At 40.0% G+C, this 27,677-nt stretch overlaps 1 protein-coding gene across 8 annotated transcripts; it reads right to left on the bottom strand.

The window, feature by feature from the left end:
• tex11 (testis expressed 11) lies at positions 1 to 27,305 on the bottom strand. 8 transcript variants are annotated; one of them, XM_061930482.1, is made up of 29 exons: positions 27,107 to 27,301; positions 19,575 to 19,687; positions 19,412 to 19,496; positions 19,269 to 19,348; positions 19,126 to 19,206; positions 18,927 to 19,046; positions 18,683 to 18,763; positions 11,969 to 12,054; positions 11,842 to 11,899; positions 11,543 to 11,638; positions 11,326 to 11,407; positions 9,399 to 9,477; positions 9,177 to 9,328; positions 9,012 to 9,097; positions 7,820 to 7,957; positions 7,650 to 7,752; positions 7,452 to 7,567; positions 6,860 to 6,945; positions 6,033 to 6,086; positions 5,931 to 5,971; positions 5,770 to 5,847; positions 5,608 to 5,678; positions 5,219 to 5,332; positions 2,387 to 2,459; positions 2,161 to 2,310; positions 1,993 to 2,101; positions 1,810 to 1,915; positions 1,265 to 1,432; positions 1 to 723 (listed from the first exon to the last, which is right to left on the bottom strand). In XM_061930482.1, exons 1-29 carry the CDS (start codon positions 27,132 to 27,134, stop codon positions 652 to 654), a joined length of 2,706 nt encoding a protein of 901 aa, XP_061786466.1. In that variant the 5' UTR covers positions 27,135 to 27,301; the 3' UTR covers positions 1 to 651. The 8 variants fall into 8 exon arrangements, 5 of the variants coding, with proteins under 5 accessions (XP_061786466.1, XP_061786467.1, XP_061786465.1 ...); XM_061930483.1 differs by having other exon boundaries at positions 1,810 to 1,930; positions 11,996 to 12,054; XM_061930481.1 differs by having other exon boundaries at positions 1,810 to 1,930; positions 27,107 to 27,299.
• Positions 27,306 to 27,677: the final 372 nt, after the last annotated feature.

Below are 27,677 nucleotides of genomic sequence, written 5' to 3'. Positions count from 1 at the left end.
TTTCTATCCTTTCCAGTATTTTATTGGAAAAAAAACAGCATACATAAATAGTATCTAATTAATTCTTTATTTTGTAGCGCTGCACAAAAAAAAGTATCTTTTGAGCTTTGGAGAACTCGATGAGTATAACCATGTGGAACAATACATACTGTAAATACAACTAGATGACTATAACCACGTGGAACAATACATACTGTATATACAACTAGATGACTATAACCACGTGGAACAATACATACTGTATATACAACTAGATGACTATAACCACGTGGAACAATACATACTGTAAATACAACTAGATGACTATAACCACGTGGAACAATACATACTGTAAATACAACTAGATGACTATAACCACGAGGAACAATACATACTGTATATACAACTAGATGACTATAACCACGTGGAACAATACATACTGTAAATACAACTAGATGACTATAACCACGAGGAACAATACATACTGTAAATACAACTACCGGTAGATGAGTATAACCACGTGGAACAATACATACTGTAAATACAACTACATGACTATAACCACGTGGAACAATACATACTGTAAATACAACTGCAATAAACATTAATAAAGGTGATTATGAGTGCTAAACATGAGGGTTACGTTACCAACAAAGAACTGCATAGGTGCGGTTATTGTTCCATCAAGATGTTCCTCTTTGCTTTATCCAGTCGATCCAGGATTTGAGTGTAGAGCCCTGACATCTGCAGGGCAGAGGATCACATTGACATGGACCAGTGTTTCTTAACCATAGGGCACATTGTTGGGTCGCCAGCACCCCCTAGAGGGCCGCCAAAAAATATCTGTTCCTCAGCTGTGGTAATGACAATCTCAAACAAACAGAAGAAGTCTGGTGCAAAAATCAAATAAGTTTCTTAAGAGCACAAATTATGACTTAAGTAGTGAAGCTGTATTTTCATTTAGACTTTAATTATATTGACAGTTTAGTTGAACATATTTATTATTAATTGAGTTTACTTTGGCAGAACACAATTGTAAGTAAAAGTCATTTATTAATGAGTTGCTTCTAACACAGTATATTTGGTCAGCAATTATATTTCTAATCATCTTTACCTAAGCCTATAAGTAATCATCTTTGTGATCTATCGTATCGTAGGTTAGAGATAATTTTTGAATACAATTAAAATAGGGAGTAAAATGACTAATTCCATGTTAATATATCAGTGGGCCCCGGGACCCTCTGTAGTGGAAAAGTTGGGCCCTGAGGTGAAAAAGGTAACCTGCCTGCGTCTTGTAGCTGTCTTGCAGAGACCCCAGGTGGCGGATGAAGCTCATGGCCAGACCGCACCACTTCTCGGCCTGGGCATAGCGAGCCAGGCTGTACAGCAGGATTCCTGTGTTCCAGGCCCGGGTCAGCAGCCACAGGATCTCCGTCTCTGGGAAGTCATCAGGCTAACGACGACAGAAAGCGGCAAGCGTCATAAAAGGCCAGATGGAGAAATCAACTTTGTAGTATGTTAACCTTTACTGATGCTTTTGGAATCTTTCTAAAGTCTCATTCATCTTGTTTGCTCTAATGCCGGCCTTTCAACGCTATCTCACAGAATCTCTGCGAACTCCTTCAATTGGTGAAACGAAATGGGGAAATGTGCAATCCCAGTGAAGCAGCAGTGATCATGTGCTGTCTTTCAGAGATTGAAATTGGCAGGAAGAGGATGGTGAATGGAAGCTTCCGCTAATTGCCGTGCGGCTGGAAGCTCATTGAGAAATACAAAAAGGCTTCCTCGGAAGCTCTTCTATGGGGAGGGGCGGCGGTGTTGCTGACTCACGGACAAGGCGATGACGGCCAGCGCCTCCTCGTAGTAGTCCCAGGCCTCCTCCAGCACGCGGGCCTCCACGTCGGACACGCCGCTGGGCAGGGAGAGCTTGATGAGGCTGTGGATGCACTTGCTGAGGTGAGAGACAAACAATGAACATTCGTTGTGTGCGCGGCCGCTAGAAAGGCGCCATGCCTGCGCTGTGCCGGGTCAGCCGGCGGTTGCTTCTTGTGCACGGACAGCGCCACCCTCAGGGCCTTTTTGCATAGCAAGGGGAAGTGTGCTGGAGGCTCCATGGCTAACGCTGCATGACATCAAGACTGCAACATCGGCAAATAAAAGCTGATTATTACGATTTTTTACCTGCAATGGTCTCCAGCACTTTGGCCTCCACGTGTTCAAGCTCCAAGATGGACTCCAGCACACTTTCAACCTTGGGGTCGTTCAGTTTGGAGCGAGCCTCAAACTCGTACAAGAGCAGCAGAGTGTCTGTTGGGTCTTTTGGAAAGCTTCCTTTGGATTCACCCCCGCCAAATTATATTTGACATATAAAAAGGTAAACAGTCAGGTGAAAGTGGAGGCAATGTACCTGTTGCTTTGAGAGTCCTGCAGACTTCTGCACATGACTGAATGAGCTCCAGAGTTTGAACCAGATCTTGAGTCTGAAAACCAAATGGAAACACTTTCAGAGCTCATCACCGCCATCTAGTGTTCAATCTTACACATTATGCTTGGATGGAAAATGGTTAAATGTTTATTATGATGGCTGCTGTGCTGTACAACTGCACGATAATAAACATTTTGTTCAATTCATGCCTCTGACACTGACAATCCAAACTGAGCATTATTATAAAACAAATGTATGTCTGATAGATTATCCTAGATTGTGTGGGTGGTTTTAATAAGGGGTGTCATGATGAACCTTTTCACTTCCAATACCACACCAGTTTACAACCTCAGAGAAAAATGTAATTTAAAACATTTGCATGCACGTACAATACTTAAAACCTTTAGTAAATCTTGTATGTGGAATTACATTATGGAATGGATTTAGTAAAGAAATCAAACAATGTACTAACATGATCCAGTTTAAGAAACTGTTCACACTCAAAGTGTTTACAAAGTACAAATAATCATGATGAACATGTTTTACTTATTGATAGTCTTATTCATCTCACTTATGAAATACAACTTCAGTATTTATTATTGTATTGTGTAAAGAGTAAATTGTGTAGTAATTGAGAACAGGAAGTTAATACAAGTGCTAGCAATTGCTATGAAATGGAAAAGAGGTAGGATTTGATAAGGTCTGCTTATTCTTACTCTTTTTTGAACTTGTTGAAAAGAGAAACTAGAAATTGTGATATGTTGTATTTGTATGCATGTTTGAAATATTCCTAAGCCATAATATTGCAGCATTCAGTATTGGCCGACGCTGATATTGATATGAATCATACTTACTTTTATTTTTTTGTCGAGTGGAATTTTAGAAAAGCCTTGATCAAGTTAATTTACTCAGAAAACAATGGTAGGTTAAAAAATATTAAATATTTGTTATTAACCATCTGGAATGGACTTTTGCTGTTTTTTAGGTTAGGTGAAGTAGTAATTATGTTTTGGCGACACCTGGTAGCCACAGTAATTCATTTAGTTAAGTTCATGACCCAGTAAGTTGAATGATGCGAACACGTTTGTTACTGGGTACAAACTTGGAGACTTTGTATGTGTAATTAACATGCAACTATAATTATTTGATACTTATTTATATTGACAAATGTCATGTTTTGGACTGCAATATTGTCTAACTAAGGACACGTATTATGTATGTGTAGTTTTTGTGCTATTTTTTGCTAAGCTGTTGTGTAGCTACGAGTTCCTAGTGGCCTATCGCCTACGTGTTAACCTTTTGTCAATCACTTTGCTGAAACACAAGCAAAGACCATCCTACACTAGGAAAGGTGTTGCAGGAATGCGTGTATCAGAGCGCTTACATCAGAGATTTTACAAAACCCAAAAGCAGTGAAGTTGGCATGTTGTGTAAATGGTAAATAAAAAGAGAATACAATGATTTGCAAATCCTTTTCAACGTATATTCAATTGAATAGACTGCAAAGACAAAATATTTAATGTCCGAACTGAGAAACTCATTTTTTTGTAAGTAATCATTAAATTTAGTGGCAGCAACACATTGCAAAAAAGTTGGCACAGGAGCATTTTTACCACTGTGTTACCTTTTAACAACACTCAGTAAACGTTTGGGAACTGAGGAGACACATTTTTGAAGCTTTTCAAGTGGAATTATTTCCCATTCTTGCTTGATGTACAGCTTAAGTTGTTCAACAGTCAGTAGTCTCCGTTGTGGTATTTTAAGCTTCATAATGCGCCACACATTTTCAATGGGAGACAGGTCTGAACTACAGGCAGGCCAGTCTAGTACCCGCACTCTTTCACTATGAAGCCACGCTGTTGTAACACATGGCTTGGCATTGTCTTGCTGAAATAAGCAGGGGCGTCCATGAAAAAGACCTTGCTTGGATGGCAACATATGTTTTAAACACTGATGTCGCTTTTTGATGCAGTGCCGCCTGAGGGATCGAAGGTCACAGGCATTCAAGGTTGGGTTCCAGCCTTGCTGCTTACGTGCAGTGATTTCTCCAGATTCTCTGAACCTTTTGATGATATTACGGACCATAGATGGTGAAATCCCTAAATTCCTTGCAGTAGCTGGTAGAGAAATGTTGTTCTTAAACTGTTGGACAATTTGCTTACGCATTTGTTCACAAAGTAGTGACCCTCGCCCCATCCTTGTTTGTGAATGACTGAGCATTTCATGGAAGCTGCCTTTATACCCAATCATGGCACCCACCTGTTCCCAATTAACCTGTTCACCTGTGGGATGTTCCAAATAAGTGTTTGATGAGCATTCCTCAACTTTCTGTCTTTTTTGCCACTTGTGCCAGCTTTTTTGAAACATGTTGCAGGCATCAAATTCCAAATGAGCTAATATTTGCAAAAGATTAAGTTTACCAGTCCGAACGTTAAATATCTTGTCTTTGCAATTTATTCTCAACCCATTGTGTTAAGTTTTTTTTTTTACCCTGATGTGGGATCTGAGACGAGGATGTCGTTGTGGACATCTCCCATGTACAGCCCTTTGAGACACTCGTGATTTAGGGCTATATAAATAAACTTTTTTTGATTGATTCATATTCAATTGAATATAGGTTGAAAAGGATTTGCAAATAATTGTATTCTGTTTTTATTTATCATTTACACAACGTGACAACTTCACTGGTTTTAGGTTTTCTAATCGGATACATAATTTATTTTTTTGTTGATATTGGACCGAAATCCAATATCAAAATCGGAGGGGAACACCCCGAGTTTCAATGTTGTGGCTGAGGAACGGGGCGACACACACCCTGCCCTCGTGAGGAGACCTCCTGTAGAACTCCAGAGAGGCAGCAGCCGCCATGAGCAAACACGTCTTCTGGGCCAGAAGGAGTGATTGATCGGCACGGCACATCTGAGAGAGCTAGACGAGAGGAGACTACACATTGTTTATCTGTTCTGAGTTGCGTTTATGTTGTACTTGTGTAGAAACGACAGGTTTTTACTGCCTTCTGAGGATCACTACCAGTATTTGTTGTGACATGATGGAGAGTAGGATTACATAAAGGACATGTTGAATTGTGCAAGTGTAAACATGTGACGCATGTCAATGTAACCTTGACAATACACCAAAACAATTATCACTGCCCTTGTGGTTTTGCAATAGTTACACTTCAAAATCTAAATAAGAGCACTTGCCTGGTAAGAGTGCACAAAAAAATCCCTCATTCGGTCAGGGCAGCTCTCACACTGCAGTGCTGAGTTCCAAGCTGTAACACAGCGACACACACAACCATGTGACTTTTCTACCAGAGAGCGTTGCACAGATTGCGATAAGGAGTAAAGAGTGTTTTTTAGTACCAATTTTCCTAAACCAGTTGGCTTCCTCCGTGCACTGCTCTACAGTCATGCTCCGCCGCTGTGAAATTTTCTGCAGCGCTGCAGTGATGGCAAGCAAACACATTTGTGGGTTAGGTGCACAGATACGGATTCGCCTCCACTCTCTCGCCCTGTCTACATACCCATTTTTAAATATGGCAGCAGCACGTCCAGACTCACACCCCTACACAGTGTCACGCAGACTGTGAATTTGGTTCAAACATTACACAATTAAGGCACCTCACCTTTTTTCGTCACTCATTTTTTCTATTGTGGAGAGCACAAGTCGGACAAGACACCTGTAAAAGGATGCACAGTTGCATTTTGTTTGCATGCAATTGATACCGTGTCTGTCTCAGGTTATTAAAGTATTGACTACAGTACAGGCCAAAAGTTTGGACACACCTTCTCATTCACAACACAACTGATGGTCCCAACCCCATTGATAAAGCAAGAAATTCCACTAATCAACCCTGATAAGGTAAATGGGTTGTACTTGTATAGCGCTTTTCTACCTTCAAGGTACTCAAAGCGCTTTGACACTACTTCCACATTTACCCATTCACACACACATTCACACACTGATGGAGCGAGCTGCCATGCAAGGCGCTAACCAGCACCCATCAGGAGCAAGGGTGAAGTGTCTTGCTCAGGACACAACGGACATGACGAGGTTGGTACTAGGTGGGGATTGAACCAGGGACCCTCGGGTCGCGCACGGCCATTCTTCCACTGCGCCACGCCGTCCCTAAGGTACACCTGTGAAGTGAAAACTATTTTAGGTGACTACCTCTTGAAGCTCATGGAGAGAATGCCAAGAGTGTGCAAAGCCGTAATCAGGGCAGAGGGTGGCTATTTTGAAGAAACTAGAATATAAAACATGTTTTCAGTTATTTCACCTTTTTTTGTTAAGTACATAACCCCACATGTGTTCATTCATAGTTTTGATGCCTTCAGTGACAATCTACAATGTAAATAGTCATGAAAAAGAGAAGGTGTGTCCAAACTTTTGGCCTGTACTGTATATGACTAATTTAATGTGGAAATTTGAAATGTTCCAAATGTCACAGACCTGAGAGCCCTCAGAACCAGAGCTTCGTCTTTGGAGCTTTCACACAAACTTTCCAGTGCTTTCATGGCAGTGTCCTGCTGGTTGTTCTGTTACAAGCATCAACACATCCTCAAACCATACACTACTGGGTTAAAACCTACAACAATAATAGACATATTGTTCAGCTGCTGCCTGGTGACATCTCTCATGTTCCCCTCGTGTCTTAAAGTTAAAATTTAAAGTACTAATGATTGTCACACACACACTAGGTGTGGTGAAATTAACCTCTGTATTTGACCCATCCCCTTGTTTACCCCCTGGGTGAACTGCGGGTAGTGCAGCTTCCTCCCACATTCCAAAAATGCTAGGTTCATTGTCGATTTAATAGTCCATAGGTGTGATTAATCATTGTGAATGTACCCTGTCTTTTGTCTGATGTCAGCTGGGATAGGCTCTATCTTACCCTAATCAGAACGAGCAGTATAGAAAGTGGATGGATATTGTTGAAATAATACCTCTCTGACAGTGTTTGTGATTGTTGTGCAGAACTTACTCCTAGTTATGATTACAAAGTTGGCGGACAAGGCATTTAGGTGTAATGTGACCGTCTTACCTCCAAGGCTATCTGAGCAGCCAGACTGAGGAGTTTAGACGTGGCGTTCTCAGGCACGGGACCGTTGGCTTCAGGATTCTGGGACATAAGTGCCATCATGCTCACTGCCTTCGCAGCTAGGACAAAAAATACGATTGATTCGAGTCTGACCACACCGACTGAACGTGAGCTTTTTGGTGTGTATGAAGATGGAGGTACCTCTCGCCACATCATTCTCCAGCACTGCTATCTTATAAATGCTGAACTGTGTGAAAATGCTGTCAGGATCACACCGCTCTGCCTCTTTAATGGCTTCTTTGGCCTGATAGACAGTGAGAAAAGGTCACATGCATGAGTAGCACTTGTTGTCAGAGGACTATCTATGGTACCTTTTCCATTTGCTTCAGGTGCAAGAAACAGGAAGCTCTGTTTCTCTGCAGTTTGGACAAGTTGGTGTCCATCTCTCCCGCCTTAAAGAAACTCAAGGAGTAGTTGTACCACTGCAGAGCCTCAGCATAGTCTGTGGACTAGGAAGATCAAACGTAATAATAATCGCTATTCTCCCATGTGCTGAAGTGGGATAAGCTGTGTTATGCGGGTTCTGGCACAAGGAATCTTTTTCTTCTTCTTCGTTTGGATAAAGATGTTGATTAGAGGTGTAACCACTAAACACCTGGGCAAGTGTTTAACAGCCAACTGACCAAGCTCTCGTCCACAGCCGCCACACCACGATTCCCATTAGAATGGCGGTATATGGGACAGGATGTTATGATGTGGTCTGCAGTCTCACTCACATGCCGCAGATGAAGCCATACCCCATATGCACATAGTTGAGCAGAAGAGGCCTAAACCAGTACAAAGGCAATTAAGCCAGACCCAAGCAGGCCTGGGAAAGCATATTCCAGGTGGTGATGTACTGGCCTCAGGGATGTAATCATGGATGGCAATGGCACAAGGAAGTCTCCCCCTTTAACCGAAGTCTGTCACTGCGTGGAGCAACCCTAGTTTGTAAAATCTGGCCTGCACGTATTCTCCCATTGACTTGAATACTTTCGCTCCTACCTGCTTTTAAGGCTGCAATAAGTCCAGCGTCCCGGGAAGGTTAGACATTATATTGCACTTGAAGTTGAAATTATTTGTACACAGCACATAACAAAATAATCAAAGATGCTTTAAGAAAGCTATCAAATGTATATCCATACACACAACCACCATGACGACACACAGATACAGATTTATCAAATTTGAAGTGTTCTCTCTTTCACGGATTAGAATGACATCCACAAGTTTTTTGTAAATGATTTTCAAAAAAAGGCGTCGCCTTAACACGGGGTGGGCGTGTCCACATATTGGATGAGAGAATACGAATAAGAAAAACGTGCGTAACTCAAAGGGTGTAGAAAAACACTTAAGCGCAAACTGGAGAATACAGGCCTATGTGCGCGCTTCTTGCATGAGTTGAAAGCTATGACTTCATGTTCACTTGCCACAACATGGCATTATACCTGCACAGTATGTTCAGATCCATATTTTGAGCCTCTCACATTTTTATGGCAAAACGGAGAACTTAAAGAAGCATACCTCAAAGTTTTTTGATGCTTTATCCCACAATATAGCATGTAGACTTGAGAGCTCCTGTTGTGCCAGCTGTTTGCCCGTGTAGTGTCCTGGCATGATACAAACCATAGCACACATGTTACAAACTTGTCATGAGGTGCCGTCGAGGACCCTTAACAATGTCCACACCGGTGATGATGTCCTCTATCTTCTGTTTGCCCAGCAGCTCTTTGCCTCTCTGCAGCAGCAGCTCGATATGCAGGACAAGAGCAGTTCCCAGGTCGGGCGACGACTCAAACTGCTGACTCACACGTTTCAACAGCTCAAAGGCCAGCGCTTCTCTAGAAAAATTCAAAGTATAATTCAGGGCCCATTTGCAGGAAACAATATGTCCTCTACAGTGGTGTTTACCTATCTTCGGATATGAGAAGCTTGACTGTACTGAGACACACCTCAAGAGAAACCTCCGACTTCAGCATCTCGTTCAGACCTGAGAACACGATTTAAGATCTGATTATAACAACTTTATATATATATATATATATATATATATATATATATATATGTGTGTGTGTGTGTGTGTGTGTATGTATGTATGTATGTACACATACACTGTGTTCCAAATTATTATACAAAGTACATTTTACTAAAATTTTTATAAATAATTTATGCAAATGTCAGTCAGTATACTTTTTAAGTCATCAGCCATTAGTTTAATTAAAATTTCATTGAACAAATCTCGAAATGATAACAGTATTTTTACAATAAATAAATACTATAACTCAAAGTCCACGGTTCCAAATTATTAAGCACAAAAGCGTTTCAATATATTTTATAGGCTGTAAAGAACTCAAATTGGTCACATGTTAAATTTGTAGCATATCAATTAAAATACTTTTGATTGAAATAACTTTTGATTAAACAGGCTGAGTTACATGTTAATATAGGACCCCTTGCTTGATATCACTTTCATAAGCCTTGCATCCATTGAACTTGTGAGTTCTTGGACAGTTTCAGCTTTAATTTCTTTGCAGGATGTTAGAATAGCGTCCCAGAGCTGCTGCTTGGATATGACCTGTCTCCCACCCTCATAGATCTTTTGCTTGATGATGCTCCATAGGTTCTCAACAGGGTTGAGGTCAGGAGAGGATGGTGGCCAAACCATCAGTTTCTCTCCTCTTATGCCCATAGCAGCCAGTGACTCAGTGGTGTTCTTTGCAGCATGAGATGGGACATTGTCATGCATGAAGATTATTTTTTGTCGGAAGGTACGGTTTTTCTTTTTGTACCATGGAAAGAAGTGGTCAGTCAGAAACTCTACATACTTTGCAGAGGTCATTTTCACACCCTAAGGGACCCTTAAGGGACCTAACTGCTCTTTCCCCATGATTCCAGCCCAAAACATGACACCCCCACCCCATTGCTGCCGTCTCAGCCTTGTTGGGACATTGCGGCCATTCACCAACCATCCGCTGCTTCAGCCATCTGGGCCATCTAGAGTTGCACGGCACTCATCGCTAAACAAAACTGTTTGAAATTTAGTCTTCATGTATTCCTGAGCCCACTGCAACCGTTTCTGCTTGTGAGCATTGTTTAGGGGTGGCCGAATATTAGCTTTAAGCAAACTTGCAAACTTCTTGAGGATCCTACACCTTGAGGTTCATGGGACTCCAGAGGCACCAGCGGATTCAAATATATATTTGCTGCTTTGCATTGGCCTTTTAGCAGCTTCTCTCTTAATCCAATGAAGTTGTCTGGCAGAGACTTTTTTTTATTTTGCCTTTATCTGCGCGAACTCGCCTGTGCTCTGAATTAGCAACAAATTTCTTTACAGTTCGATGATCGCGCATACGTTTTTTGGATATATCTAATGTTTTCATACCCTGAGCAAGGTAGTGTACTATCTTACGCTTTTCCGCAGCAGAGAGATCGTTTTTCTTTCTCATATCGCTTGAAACCTGTGGCCTGCTTAGTAATGTGGAACATCACTTTTAAGCAGTTTTCCTTTGATTGTGCTGACATGGGAGACTATTTATCACAGGTGTCTGAGATTGATGTCAATGATCTACAGAGCCTTGAGACACAATACTATCCATGAGTTTAATGGAAAAACAAAAAAAGCAAAAATGTTTTGACTCTTAAATCCAATTTGCATAATAATTTGGAACACAGGGTAAAATGTTGTCTCTTCATATACACTAACTAACATAAGACATACATTCAAACATCATGCAAAAATTTGATATTCTGCATCTCCTACTAACACATCTTTTTGAAAGCCCTGCAGCGAACTATGATAATCAGGTTCTTAATGGATGCTTTGTGTCTAATAACTAACCTGCTCTGACGCTTTCATCGGAGGCCCCACATCTCAAGAGTATTGTGATCTTTAAGTACAGCCCCTGGGCGCTCACACACTCCTGACAACATTGGCACAGAGTTGCTGGTTACAGGGAATCCCAGATTTTGGTATTTGTTTTTGCAGATGCTGCAAAATGCATTTACTCGCGTATGACTGAGACCACGAGCAGGACTGTTTCATTTTCGTATTTCACCTTGTTGGCCAAGTCGACAGCAATAAGAGTCTCTTCGCGAAACCTTTGAGCGTCCCACTCGAAAAGAACTGTGGCCAAGAGACGCAAAACCTTTGCCTGAAGTTGGGTAAACACAACACAATAAACTGAGTAATTTCAAGTTTGTATAGATAAACTATACACTTACTGGACACTTTTATTAGGTACAAAACAATGAGATTTAGCTTGTGTTTTTAGTATAAATGGGGGAATGGTAAAAATCTCAGTATGATGCAATACTAAATAAATTGTGTCCAGAGAACTATGCAGTGTTATCTTACCTGGACCTTTGCTTCAGGAGCATACTTCACATTTATCTTTCCTATGTCATAGCTTTGCCTGAAATATACAAATATGCAAACCCCTTTACTGTATCTACAGTATGGTGTAATGACATATTATATTTACCGTAACCAGAATGCGCTGTCTTCATACTTTTGTTGGTTGTAAGTGTCTATTCCGAAGTTGTAGCACATCAGGGAAAGGTACGTAGTCTGCAACAGTCAGAAAATACATTAAGAGCCTGATCTACAAATATCACACACAAAGATGATCCACTAAACTTGTGGGCAGAGAATTGTCTCTTATGTGAGCAGAATGAACAGAACTTTCCTCCAAAAGGTCTTATCTCTGTCCATGTGATAACAGATTAATGTTGTCCAGAGGAGTGGTCAAAAATTCAGTCAGAAGCTTATGGATGGCTACCAAAAGCGCCTTATTGCAGTGAAACTTGCCAAGGGACATGTAACCAAATGTTAACATTGCTGTATGTATACTTTTGATGCAGCACATTTGGTCACATTTTCAATAAACCCATAATAAATTCATAAAAGAAGCAAACTTCATGAATGTTTTTTGTGACCAACAAGTATGTGCTCCAATCACTCTATCACAAAAAAATACCAGTTGTAGAAATTATTGGAAACTCAAGACAGCCATGACATTATGTTCTTTACAAGTGTATATAAACTTTTGATCGTGACTGTATGTACACATATATGTATGTGTACATATACTGTATATATCAGTGACGTGCAGTCACTAGAGGCAGGTGAGGCGGGGCCTCACCTGCCATCATGGAAAGAAAAAAAATGTAAAAAGAAAACATTTGTATTAAATTGTTATATGTATCCAGTGATTATACTATAAAGTTATTTTCCATTTAACTTCACCAGTTTTAGATTATTTTTATTCAAAATCGCTGAATTTTCACATTTGCCGTTCAAATACTGAGAAGAGACGGTGCAGTGAACAGCAGCCAGTTGAGGCACGTCACTCAGTTGTGCCTCACCATGGATTGCGGACTCGGCTAACTGCTGGCCTGCTGTGCAGTGAGACCGTATTGCTATATGAACTATGTTGTACATTTCCATAGTTTAGTTAGCTGAGGTATATAATGTACAGTGTATTTTGTCAACAACTGTATGTGTGTAACGTATTTCTTGTGCTGAGCGATCATAAAACGGCTGCAAAAGACGCACTGGCCTGAGGCTCCAGTAATCCCGCCTCCTGCACCCCCGCAGTAGATTGCAACCCCTGACTGGAGTGTTGTATCAACTAAAGCCCACACTTAAACTTTCCACGTGCAAGATTGAATCTATTTAAAAAAGTTATTTCATAAGAAGCCAAAAAGTGCAAAAACAATCATGTTCGTGTTGGAGGAGTTGTGAATGACTGCAGGGCCACAACATTAGGTACACCTGCAGACTGCAGGTGTACCTAATTCACAACTCCTCCAACACGAACATTATTGTTTTTGCACTTTTTGGCTTCTTATGAAATAACTTTTTTAAATAGATTCAATCTTGCACGTGGAAAGTTTAAGTGTGGGCTTTTGTAACCTATTTTTATGGGCTTTCCTCTTTGTAATGTTAAGTTCCTGTTATGCGCTGTTATACAGTATATGCCTTGAGCTCTTATTTTGAAGGCGCTAAGAGCGGAAGTGATGACACGTTGGAGTGGAGCGGAAGTTTTTGAAAGAAGGTAAATAAAGTGGTCCTCGTGTAAACTGGAGCCTCCGTGTTTGTTATTTTGTAGTTTCATGCAGTATAGGCGACATTTATAAACCCTCGGTTACACTTTTTTAAATAGATTCAATCTTGCACGTGGAAAGTTTAAGTGAGGGCTTTAGTTGATATAACACTCCCGTCAGGGGGTGCATTAATCCAGCACAACAGCGGCGAATGGACTTCATTTATAAGTAAAGGTCTCATTTATAAGTCAGTGCCTCACCAGCCATGAACCTCACCGCACGTCACTGGTATATATATATATATATATATGTATATGTGCACATATATGTACGTATATATATCTATGTGTTCATTAATATGTGATGTCCCTATTTTAAAGAAAGTATCTTAAACAATTTTAAAAAAATATAAGGAATGTGTGGCGGTCATCAGAATACCCGCAATACTGGATGCAAATATAAACATTCAGCACGCGGAATGTGATTTATCAAGGGTAATCACTGTTCTGCAGGCGCTATTTTGCGTCTTTATCTGGCACGTCTGAAAAGTATGTGCAAACTCTGAAAAGGTAGACACACGGCTGAGAAAAGGGGTACTCGTGCTGTAAAGATGGAGAGATAATCCTCCGTCCACGTGTGTGTGTGTCAACATATTTGGACTGTCATAAATTTAATATTTTGGACATATTGTCTACTCAGTAATATCATTTTATAATTGTATAGCTGCTGGTTGACTTAAGGGGCTGAATAAAACATTTAATTGAGGCGTTTTGATGTCTACTGGCTATTTTTTAATGCCATTTTTTCATATAGGAAATATAATATTATAATACATCTTTCAATAAGCAATTTCTTGTGTTTAGATCCTTCCAGACGCACAAAAGTGCTGCAGTTGTGATGGTCCAGCGCCTCCCTGCAGCCCGAAAGTGTGCCTAAAATAGTTTCTGGTGTTTATACATATTAATTCTAGATTGCAGAAAGGTGTTTTGAGATTATAGATGTGTGCTGTTAGCTCAACAACTTTGCACACAGGTTGGAGAGCATAATACCATGAATGTGGAGGGTACATAATGCCAGTAGTCCATGCAAAAACCTAGTTATAAGAATTTAAAATTGCATGCAAAAACTTTATTTAAATAGGGCCGTATTTACTGCCCTTTAGTACACGCAGTATTAAAGTTTGCACATGCTGTTTAGTGTGTGTTATTGAGACCTTAGTACAAACCCTGTTTCCATATGAGTTGGGAAATTGTGTTAGATGTAAATATAAATGGAATACAATGATTTGCGAATCCTTTTCAACCCATATTCAATTGAATGCACTACAAAGACAAGATTTTTGATGTTCAAACTCATAACCTTTTTTTTTTTTTTTGCAAATAATAATTAACTTAGAATTTAATGACTGCAACACGTGCCAAAGTAGTTGGGAAAGGGCATGTTAACCACTGTGTTACATGGCCTTTCCTTTTAACAACACTCAGTAAACGTTTGGGAACTGAGGAGACACATTTTGAAGCTTCTCAGGTGGAATTCTTTCCCATTCTTGCTTGATGTACAGCTTAAGTTGTTCAACAGTCGGGGGGTTTCCGTTGTGGTATTTTAGGCTTCATAATGCGCCACACATTTTCAATGGGAGACAGGTCTGGACTACAGGCAGGCCAGTCTAGTACCCGCACTCTTTTACTATGAAGCCACGTTGATGTAACACGTGGCTTGGCATTGTCTTGCTGAAATAAGCAGGGGCGTCCATGGTAACGTTGCTTGGATGGCAACATATGTTGCTTCAAAACCTGTATGTACCTTTCAGCATTAATGGCGCCTTCACAGATGTGTAAGTTACCCATGTCTTGGGCACTAATACACCCCCATACCATCACACATGCTGGCTTTTCAACTTTGCGCCTATAACAATACGGATGGTTCTTTTCCTCTTTGGTCCGGAGGATACGACGTCCACAGTTTCCAAAAACAATTTGAAATGTGGACTCATCAGACCACAGAACACTTTTCCACTTTGTATCAGTCCATCTTAGATGAGCTCAGGCCCAGCGAAGCCGAAGGCGTTTCTGGGTGTTGTTGATAAACGGTTTTCGCCTTGCAGTTTTAACTTGCACTTACAGATGTAGCAACCAACTGTAGTTACTGACAGTGGGTTTCTGAAGTGTTCCTGAGCCCATGTGGTGATATCCTTTACACGCTGATATCGCTTGTTGATGCAGTACCGCCTGAGGGATCGAAGGTCACGGGCTTAGCTGCTTACGTGCTGTGATTTCTCCAGATTCTCTGAACCATTTGATGATATTATGGACCGTAGATGGTGAAATCCCTAAATTCCTTGCAATAGCTGGTTGAGAAAGGTTTTTCTTAAACTGTTCAACAATTTGCTCACGCATTTGTTGACAAAGTGGTGACCCTCGCCCCATCCTTGTTTGTGAATGACTGAGCATTTTATGGAATCTACTTTTATACCCAATCATGGCACCCACCTGTTCCCAATTTGCCTGTTCACCTGTGGGATGTTCCAAATAAGTGTTTGATGAGCATTCCTCAACTTTATCAGTATTTATTGCTACCATTCCCAACTTCTTTGTCACGTGTTGTTGGCATCAAATTCTAAAGTTAATGATTATTTGCAAAAAAATTTTTTTTTATCAAATTGAACATCAAATATGTTGTCTTTGTAGCATATTCAACTGAATATAGGTTGAAAATGATTTGCAAATCATTGTATTCCGTTTAAATTTACATCTAACACAATTTTCATATGGAAACGGGGTTTGTAGATTAGGCCCAAAAAGTACAATTGCTTTAATTGCACAGTCTTACAATTTTAGACTGAAATAATAGTTTGATGCTGCAGTGAAGAAAAAATTAATCAAAAATGTGATGTGTTGGCCCTGCGATGAAGTGGCGACTCGTCCAAGGTGTACCCCGCCTACCGCCGGAATGCAGCTGAGATAGGCTCCAGCGGGGTCAAAGGGAGAAGCGGTAGAAAATGGATGGATGGATAACCATAGAACCATACATTTTAAAACCAAAACGTGTCTTGGCTGCTTAGTACAATATGGCTATTGCGATAAAAATAATCAATTAAAAAAAATTGCTGCAGCTGTTACATATACTGTAATTTTGTACATGGTATTTGTTATATATTGTATAGAAATATAATATAATGTAATAATATATCAGTATATATTATATACTGTATATATAATCTGTACATATTACATGTATCTTATATTTAACATTGCTACAATGGTACATTTTTGTAGGTGTCCTGGGCATGACGTTAAAGTGCATCCGGCAGTGGAGGCTCCTCTATGGGGTCTTGGGGCACTAGGAGGTTAACCCCTTTACTACTGTTACCCCAGGTGGCCCTTGGCAAAGGCCTAGTACCTGACTGCACCCTAGCCAGGGATATGGGTGAAGACCTCAACGGCGGAGCAGGCGGAAGACGGTAGACGTAAGAACTACCACAACGGCTGCGAGGGCGGATGAAGGCTGCAGCAGAAAAGGGTCCCCAATCGTCTTGGACTCCATGCCACTGGACCCTGACCCGGATCTGTCAAGGATCGTGTGGTGACTGTCTGTGCACCAGTCTCCCCACGTTAAACAAATTCACGCACAGGCATCCTCCATAAAGGGATACCCCCCTATCAGGAGGATCGTCATACTCGCTTCGAGTGACCGCCGATGATGATGATGGTACATTTTTAAACTAATTTATACCTTTTGTTTTCGCTCTCTTTTAGTGCCCTTGCGTGCATTATCCTTTCCATCCTACTGTGTGGAACAATTTATATTTTCTGTAGGAAAACAAACATGACACAAACCTTCATAATTGTCAGAAATCCCACTGTTTATGTTGTACATGCTTCACTGATGAGAGTATTTGGCGAGCACCGTTTTGTCCTACTAATTTAAGCGATCCTTAAACTCATCGTAGTTTGTTCACATGTACAACTTTCTCCGATGCTGCCACAGAAAGACGTGTTTTATGTCACTCCTTTGTCTCATTTTGTCCACCAAACATTTTATGCTGTGCGTGAATGCACAAAGGTGAGCTTCGTTGATTTTATTTATTTTCTGGAGTGCTTGCTTATCAGGCATATTTGGTCAATCCATGACTGCAAGCTAATCGATGCTAACATGTTATTTAGGCTAGCAGTATGTACATATTGCATCATTATGTCTCGTTTGTACGTATATTTGAGCTCATTTAACTTCCTTTACTTATGTCCTCTGTGTTTTTAATTTATATTTGCATGTTCATGACACATTATCTGTATGTAATATTGGCTGCTTTTCTCAGAGTTGTTTGTGTGCCGTGTTGTTCCAGACCACAGCAAACGTTACCCAGCTTGCAAAGATTGTAATAAATCCATTAGAAGACAGCCTGCCGTTTCCTTTTAACTTGGACACACACATCTATACCTTTGGCCATTCTGAGCCAGTAACCTACTCAGTGGCCTAGTGGTTAGAGTGTCCGTCCTGAGATCGGTAGGTTGGGAGTTCAAATCCCGGCCGAGTCATACCAAAGACTATAAAAATGGGACCCATTACCTCCCTGCTTGGCACTCAGCATCAAGGGTTGGAATTGGGGGTTAAATCACCAAAATGATTCCCGGGCGCAGCCACCGCTGCTGCCCACTGCTCCCCTCACCTCCCAGGGGGTGATCAAGGGTGATGGGTCAAATGCAGAGAATAATTTCGCCACACCTAGTGTGTGTGTGACAATCATTGGTACTTTAACTTTTAATTTCCAGAAGTTATCTCATCCTGTGAGAAGCCTCCATTTTACTAATGATTTCCAATGTTGCAAAAATGTGTAGAATAAAAAGTCAACGAAGATTTGCGTCAGCCTTTGATAATAGGCTAGTATAGCTAAAATAGACACTTACATAATGTGTTGCCTTCATTATATCACTTATATAAGACTTTACATTTTTTGCGGCTCCAGACAGATTTAATTCTTTTATTTTTGGTCCATCCATCCATCCATTTTCTACCACTTGTCCCTTTCGGGGTTGCTGGATCCTTTCCAATATGGCTATTTCAACTTTTTGGGTTGCCGACCCCTGCTATAACTGAATGTATTGAACTGTGCAGTGTAAAAGGCTGTGTAGATTCGAGCGGGTTGTGTGTACTTGTGCTGGTAGGCGCTGTAAGATGTCTTTACAACGCTGCACATAGCCAACAGCCTCTTGGTGACTCCCTTGGATTAAAGCCTGCAAGCAAGAAAGATGCATTAACTTCCGATTTCGCTCGTTCATTGTTTCTCACTTCACATTTTAACTGTCTCACGCGGCAAATCTGTCAGAATAGCACTTGCTCAGCTGCCAAACCTCACAAGAACAAACATTCACGTCGCAGGTGTCGTGACAGCCCCACCGATTCTGCCTGATAGGAGATGACTCGGAGCAGGTCCTTCTCCACATCCATTTTGCACGAGCTGAGGTCAGATGCACCGTCACCTCTGGATGTGAGCTGGTTGTAGAGAGTTTCCACGCTCTGGAGACAGACATCAGAAAGAATGTGAGGACGTCGGATCAATGCGCTCTCAATTTAAGAGTTTATTGTCTTTCGTCACCTTGACACAAAGCCTGAGGAAGTGATCTGCCATCTGGGGATTCTTGCAGTCCAGCCAGGTCCTTCCAGTTCTGCTGGCCATCTGTAAAGAATAAAGTCGGGCAAATCCAGTTTATCCTCTTGAGAGTTTTATTAAGCACTCACTAGGATCTTTTTGCGGATGATGCCCTCTGTTGGATGATCAGGCTCACTGCAGTACAGTAGGCGGCATGCAGCATGGCGCACTGCAAAAATAACAAGCCACCTTTAATTATACACACAGTATTTTCAAAAATGTGCTCTTCTACCTTTAGCTTTCTGACTTTTACTCAAGGAGGCACCTACATTCTTACTAACAGCCCAGTTCCACAGCTGGATGGCACACTCCTCAAGCTGTGACACAGAAAGAGATTAGTTTTACATCACTGTCATGCAGATGACATCTGTCACATTTCCAATGGTCGAATCAACCTGAGGATCCACGATTTTCAAGTTATCCTCCAGACCAGAAATTTCAGAGAAGATCTTCTCTATGACATCACTGGAATCGGTTTGCTGATTCTGTAGAAGGCTCTCTGTGAGGCCTGAACAAAGAAGCGCCTCACTTTTTACATTGAAAGATGGAATCGTGAATTACAAAATGGCAACAATTCTAGTATTATTCAGTTTAAGAGACTTACTATAATCCTTTATTGAAATCAAATGCAAAAGAAGGATGTATGTTTTTGTCTAGACTCTTAGAGTGACCATATTTTGATTACCGATAACTTAGGGTGTAACAGTACACAAAAATTTCGGTTCGGTACGTACCTCGGTTTAGAGGTCACGGTTCAGTTCATTTTCGGTACAGTAAGAAAACAACAAAATATACATTTTTTGGTTATTTATTTACCAAATTTGTAAACAATGGCTTTATCCTTTTAACATTGCTTTAAAATAGCTGTGTGTGATGGATGTGAGCCACCACTAGGCTGATCAGTGCAACAGCAGGCAGTCATGAATGCTAAGCATAACAATAACACAGTACATATACACACAGGGTCCATTGCCAGGGTTAATGTGGTCAACAAATATAAAATAAAAACTAAATAAGATAAGGCTCAGAATGGTTTCTTAACAAAACCTTTCTACATTAAAAGTGCTTTTTTTGACTGATTGATCGAGACTTTTATTAGTAGATTGCACAGTACAGTACATATTCCGTACAATTGACCACTATATGGTAACACCCCAATAAGTTGTTCAACTTGTTTAAGTCAGGGTCCACGTTAATCAACATTAAACTGCCTCAAGTTGTTGCTCAGATTAAATAAAATGACAAAACTTTTCTTCTACATATAAAAAGTGCAACATTAAACAGTTTCAAGTCAACTCATCCTCAGATTAACTTTTCTTTAACCCTGGTGACTTTCACTCAATCTTCATGTTTTTTGCCAGAAAAATCAGTTCATCCACATTGTCTGCAGAAAGAGCAGACCTGCTTGCAGTTACAATGTCTTAGTGGGTCAAAATCTAGTTTTTAATGCAATATGGTCTTAAATCTGCTGCTATAAAAACACCAACGGAATTTGTTATTGCTTTAGCCCTGCCTGACTCGCCGAGGAGAGGCTGCTTGAATGCGGTGTTTGCACAACGCTTGTCTTTATCTTCGTTGAAGCGATGTTCACTTGGGGGTGGTGACGCTTCAAATGGGTTAGCATGTCTGACGTGTTGTCGGAAGCATACCCTACTACTGTTGAACAATGTCGGCAAACCTCCGTCTTCCATTGTTGCCGAAGTGTTCTCAAACGGGAGATCTTAACGAGGCAGGAGGGTCTTCCAGCTCTGGCTTTTGCATGTAATAGTAGCCCGGTCGCTGCTAGCATGCCGTGTGTTGTGCCTCGGTGCGCATTGTTTACACAACGTGCGGTACGCTACTTAATATGTCCGTGTGGAAACTCGTTCGGTACACCTCCGAACCGAACCGAAACCCCCGTACCGAAACGGTTCAATACAAATACACGTACCGCTACACCCTTACCGATAACCAGGACACTTGACCAACTCGGCAAAGTGATACTCAAATGATAGTCAAAGTTTGGGTTTAGTATTTTCTTGCCCTGATGTGGGATCAGAGTCGTTGTGGTTTGTGCAGCCCTTTAAGGCATTTGTTAATCAGGGCTCTTTAAATAAACTTTGATTGATTGATTACTCAAAGACGCCTTCTTATCAGGGTTTTATGCTGCCGATTCCGATCATCCATGAGTGAGATGGGCTGATATCAATCCTGATACGGATCACATGTATTAACTGTAAATGTTTCCAGTTTTTTAAGGTGAGTGCTATTGACACTGTAACAACAATATCAACGCAATATTCAAACTATTTTCTTTTATTCCACACAATTGTCTTAGCAAAACCATGTCAGAAGTACACAATAACTAAACACAACTGAACATTATTCTCTATTACCTGTTTAAATAATGTGGTTTTGGCCCTTACAGTCCTCTTTTGTCCATCTGGACTTCTCAAAGTTTACTATGCACTTACTTTTTGGTGTTGTTTCAAGCTATCTTAGCAGTTGGCTTACCTATTAGCAAGCCTGCTCCTGGCTCGGTGTGTAACATGTTTAGTCTTATCATACAGTGATAATGCTACTTGATAATGCTACTTAAGAAACTAGAAAATGCCGTTTACGTGTCATAATGCAGGCGATTATTATTATCAATTTATGGGAGCAGCTCCACACAGTGCATGGAGATACATAATTGTCAACAGGGGGACCAAAAATAAAGTGTTAGTCAGACAGGATTGGTGTTTGTGATTGACATTAAAATAAATAAATCAGCAATGGTCGATCATATACTTTTTCACGATTGATTGGGACGTCCTTAATTTAAAATATGCCTACGCTGTAGACTACAAAAAACTATCAACAATAAAATATACAAATTCAGATAAGCTCAACATGTTAAGCATATCTCTTTAATGACATTCAAAGCTGAATAAATAACTTTATTATCTCTAAAATGAAATAATCATACAAAAAATGTGTTCAGTTGCATTGAGTTTGGGTTTATTTAGAACATGCATGCATAAAACATGATGCATCACAATTTCCAGTTTCTCTTTTCAACATGTTTGAAAAGGACCAAGAAGAAGCAGAGCTTATTTAATTCACCCCTTTTCAGTAATCCAAAGAGGTTCATACGGTCTTCAAAAAATGATGCGATCTTGTTATCCTTATAGCCAGATCTGTGTTTATTTCCATACCTGACAGTTTTGGCCACAACTGTTGCCTTCCTCAGAGGTTGTCACAAAATGTTGCTGTGACGTGTCTGGTCAGCTGATTTAAACAGTTTCTGCTTTCTATTGAGTTGTTTTTATGGAGGGCAGCACGGTGAAACAGGGGTTAGTGTGTGCGCTTCACAATAAGAGGGTCCTGGGTTCGATCCTCGGGATCGGGGTCTTTCTGTGTGAAGTTTGCATGTTCTCACCGTGACTGCGCGGGTTCCCTCAGGGACGGCGTGGCGCAGTGGAAGAGTGGCCGTGCGCGACCCGAGGGTCCCTGGTTCAATCCCCACCTAGTACCAACCTCGTCATGTCCGTTGTGTCCTGAGCAAGACACTTCACCCTTGCTCCTGATGGGTGCTGGTTAGCGCCTTGCATGGCAGCTCCCTCCATCAGTGTGTGAATGTGTGTGTGAATGGGTAAATGTGGAAGTAGTGTCAAAGCGCTTTGAGTACCTTGAAGGTAGAAAAGCGCTATACAAGTACAACCCATTTATCATTTATTTACTCCGGCTTCCTCCCACCTCCAAAGATATGCACCTGGGGATAGGTTGATTGGCAGCACTAATTTGGCCCGAGTGTGTGAATGTGAGTGTGAATGTTGTCTCTCTATCTGTGTTGGCCCTTCGCTGAGGTGGCGACTTGACCAGAATGCAGGTGGGGTAGACTACAGCACCACCGCGATCCCGAGAGGGACAAGCGGTACAAAATGGATGGATGTTTGTCATGAAGTATAATGACATGTTTAAAAATGTACCATATGCTTCATCGACTTCATTTTCGTTGTAGGCATTGTGCCAATTTTGCTTTTCTAGCTAATTTTTTTAACGCATTTACACTCTTCTCTGTGCACAGTCTTCGAAATGTCTTTTTGTCGTCCATGTAGACCACTTGTAGTGTTATCAAAATCATTGGTAAATGTATTATCAATAAGTGTGGCACAGTGTCCTGTGATTCTGCTTGGCTTTGTGACTTTAGGATATAAACTGATGCTATACATTTTATCAATGGAGTCATCAATGGACTTTTGCTTGTTAGGGTTCAATAAGTCAATAGTAAAGTCAAAGAAAACCATTTTTTGACCAGTTTCCATAAAATTTGCCTTGATCCAGTCTTCAAATGTTTCAATACTTGACTTAGGTGATCTATATTTACAACTGATGAATATGTTTTTGCTTTTTTCTTGACATATTTCTATGCTTATGCATTCTAAGATATTATCTATAGCAAATGACATGTTTTATTGTAGTTCAGGTACTTCATCACGTACACAGCTACTCCTCCTCCATTTTTGTTGGTTTTGTTGATGTAATTTAGTTCATATCCTTCCAGGTCAAAATATATTCCTTTTTTAATATCATGTTTCTGTGACAGCGATCACTTTGAAAGGTTTGTTGAATTGTTCTAAAAAGTGCTTCATGTTGTTATAATTTGCGTACAAGCTTCTGCTAATAAAATTAATAATTGACAATTTGTTAAAGCATTTAATGTTACTGTTATATTGTTCACATGTATAATAAAAACAACTATTACTGATGTGGGAGAAAAAATGTGTATCTGGATATAAACCATTGTCCAAATCCTGGTTTTTGTGGTCTTTGTTGCAGAAGTTTTTCAGTTCCATATTTTCTTGCTCAACAATCTTTGATGTTGTTTCAATAATTTCTACAAGTGTAGGTGGATGCGCTTCTGAATCTAGGTCTTCTTGTTTAGCGGTCCCTTGGAAAATAGTAGTGTTGGTGCTGAATTTAGGTGTTTGGTTTTCCGTCAGACTCCATTATCATCGTCGTTGTGGAAGCAGTGTCAACGTTAATATTTGTCCAGGTCCTTGATGTCACGGACAACAAGGACTCTTGCTTCTGGACCTCCGTTCAGCTCGATGTAGATTTTACAGTTGGTGCGCCAAGTTCCCTGAATTTTCCTCTGCTTTCTCAAGTCGCGTGCTTTCTTGGCGATTTCAGCATTACATTTTGTGAGATGCTCAATCATGAACACATTTGTTCCCTTCAGCTTCTTTACCTGTTTCAGCAGTGCCATTTTAGATTTTCTGTTAACAAGTTTCACACGGATGACTGGAGTGATGTTGTTGTTTCTTCCATTTAGTGGGACGCATGTTTCGATGGTATTAATGTCGATTTCAATTTCCTTTGAATGCAGGAAGTTGACCACTTGCTGTTCCGCTGAGGCAACATCCATTTCATCTGGTTGGCCTCCATTATTCACAGCTTTTGTAGGTTTGATTCGGTGCCCTGTCACGATGATATCAATCATTCGTTTATCCTGATCCATTTCATCGAAGATATTACTCATGTTGTTTCGTTTCACTGCAATAACTTCCAGAAGAATCCTAATTTCTTGACGCATTTCCTGAAAGTCCTTTCTTATGTTGTTATTCTGACTCTGCGGACTTTCTATATTTTCCCGCAGACTGTTCTGTTGATGATTTTCTCAGATCCTCTTTAAGCTCTCTTGTTAATCTTTCCAGGTCTGCTTTGTGTTCTATACTTACTCTTTCTATGTCAGCAACTATTTTTTTTTAGCATCAAGCCTTGCTTCTCATCATGTCCTGTGTTCAACATCAAATCTTGCTTCCCCTCGTCTCTTGTGTTCAGAGAATCATTTGATTCAATCATGACACCGAAGGTTTCAGGATTTGAGATTTTCTTTTTAATTTTGACATCACAGCAGCTTGCTGACATCAACGTATCAGCTCCCTAACGGAGTTGCTTCTTTAGCTACTTGCGGCACTTTAACTTGTTTATTTCAACAATTTCGTACCTTGCGCCGTTCAGAGACCAACTTGAGGTGTCAGCCTGTCAACTTATCTCACTCTGTGTCGTCGGAAGCACTTAAAAACGGCTTCAAACTTTTGTGTAGCTTCTGGTTGCTTGGCAACCGCTTTGAAATTTATCCCCAAAAAAAACCCTGGTACCAAAAGCGGAGCTTCCTCCGTATATTTGAAAAAAAAATCACCCTTTAAGAAAATATCACTCTTTACAAGTCTAACTGGACAAATAAGTAAGTGTACAGCTCTGTTAATGGGTACATTCGCACCCACCTGCACAAATGTACTTCAAAATGTAACAATCAAAATAAATATAACTTTTTTTTGTTTACTAGGGCATCCATATATAATATGCATTATTTTGACCATTTAAAATCAACGATAATAAAAAGGAGATGCTTGGAAATTGCATAAAAATGCCCCCAAAACTTGGAAAAACGAGATTCATAGCGTTACTTTTTGGTGTAACCATCATGAGCGTTCTGTTCAGGTATATTTATTTTATATTTTGATAAATCATCATAAATAGCTACTGATCAATCTTCAAGCTGTGTGTATTTGATTTCAGTTTGCTTTTGACATCTCATTTAGAATTGTACTTGAAACTTTTACAACCTTGTGTTGCGCTCATGATGGCGTAACCAAACCAGATTATTTTGAATATTTATTCCCTTTTTTACATTTAGTATATTTAAATATACTGTGTTTTATGCTTTTTTCTTTTTGGAACATGTACTATACATATAATACAATAAAGTCCCACATAAAATTATGTTTCTAGCAATACTTTAATTTTACTTTTGAAAGTAACACTCCAATGTCCATTAGTGGAGCTGTACACGTAAAATATATGAAATAATAATATTGTTTATTGAGGATCCCCATTAGCCGACGTACAAACGCCAGGCTAGTCTTCCTGGGGTCCTTTTCAAAAAGTTAAAAGTAAAATAATAATACACAGATTCCAGTTACAAAACATACACAAATCCAATTACAAATAAAAGAAAGGAAAAAGGAACAGAAAAATACAATTCTCAAAATAATAAAATAAAATAACAGTACACAGATCCAGTTACAGAACATACGCAAATCCAGTTACAATAAAAGAAAGTAAAAAGGGAAAGAGAAAAAAATAAAAATAAAAATTCTCAAACTGATAACATGAAAGATTACTTCTTAAGTCTAAAAAGTGACTTTATATGTTTCCTAATGTAATAGTATTGGCTATATCAGCAATATCTACATGTATTTTTTTTACCTCTAACTATACGGACGAATATTTACGCCAATCAATGCATTGACCCAAAAAAACAAACAAAAAAAAACTAAGAATTTCTTCACTTAAAAAAAAAAAAAGAACATCAAGTGAGAACAGGACATGTCCTGGGAAAACAGGGCGTTTTCACCCCATTGGGTTGAGTTTTTCCTTGCCCTGATGTGGGATCTGAGCCGAGGATGTCGTTGTGGCCTGTGCAGCCCTTTGAGACACTCGTGGTTTAGGGCTATATAAATAAATTTTGATTGATTGATTGAAAATTGTTTCAATACTTGGACCAGATTATTCAATTCTAAGACATAATTAGAGACTTTATTGTGTCTTGATATTCCAGCTTTTATGACATATGAGCAACAAACACATGACAGTGCACATTAGCCTAAATCTTGTTACAATGTACCTACCAAGTGAGTTCACTGACTACTATTTATCAAGTTTAAAATAGTATTGGATACTTGTAAACACAGACAATAAACGTTTATAAACATTGGAAACTGAAATATTGCAAACAAAAGTAATATAGAGTTCCAGTTAGCATCACGAGCTAACCGATTAGCATTAGCTTTGTTAGCCTACCTACCTGATGACGCTCATTTAATAGCCGATTTAACCGCCAAGCTGTATTATAAACAATAGTAAAAAAATAACTAACTGTGTGTCATCAGATACTTACTCGTGACAGAGGAAACAAACCGCTCCATTTTGCATGTTTCACCGACGAAAAACACCTCTAATGGTCCTGTTGAGCTAGCTTAGCCCTCGGCCGGCAGCCTTGAAGTTTGCCGCGAAGGTCCTTGAAGGTAAGTATCGTTTCAAGTCTTTCAGCAATTTAGAAGGTCCTTGAAGGTAAGTATCCTTTCAAGTATTATTTCAGCAACTTAGGTCATTGAAGGTATGTACCGTCTCAAGTCTTCCAGCAACTTAGAATGTCCTTGAAGGTATGTACCATTTCAAGTCTTTCAGCAACTTAAAAGGTCCTTAAAGGTATGTGGTAGGTCCTTAAAGGTTTGTGAAATGTACCGTTTCAAGTATTTTATCAACTTAGAAGGTCCTTGAAGGTATGTAGCGTTTCAAGTATTTCAGCAATTTAGAAGGTCCTTGAAGGTATGTGCCGTTTCGAGTCTTTCAGCAACTTAGGAGGTCCTTGAAGGTATGTGCCTGTGGAAGTCCCTTACTTCCGGGTTCTTCTGGACCCCAATCATGGACATGACAGCTCCTTTTCAGGGTTGAACACTCTTTTATTT

This window comes from Nerophis lumbriciformis, linkage group LG36 (genome assembly GCF_033978685.3).
Source record: "Nerophis lumbriciformis linkage group LG36, RoL_Nlum_v2.1, whole genome shotgun sequence".
Classification (NCBI taxonomy): domain Eukaryota; kingdom Metazoa; phylum Chordata; class Actinopteri; order Syngnathiformes; family Syngnathidae; genus Nerophis; species Nerophis lumbriciformis.
Note: the sequence above shows the minus strand (reverse complement) of the source record. Positions and strands in the feature narration are given on the sequence as shown.

Coding starts and splice junctions, on each gene's coding strand:
- tex11 (XM_061930481.1), bottom strand. CDS start 27,134: ATGGAGCGGTTTGTTTCCTCTGTCACGA. Junction 19,497..19,574: donor TGAAAATCGTGGATCCTCAG/GTTGATTCGACC, acceptor TCTGTGTCACAG/CTTGAGGAGTGTGCCATCCA. Junction 11,900..11,968: donor GACAGCGCATTCTGGTTACG/GTAAATATAATA, acceptor TGTATATTTCAG/GCAAAGCTATGACATAGGAA.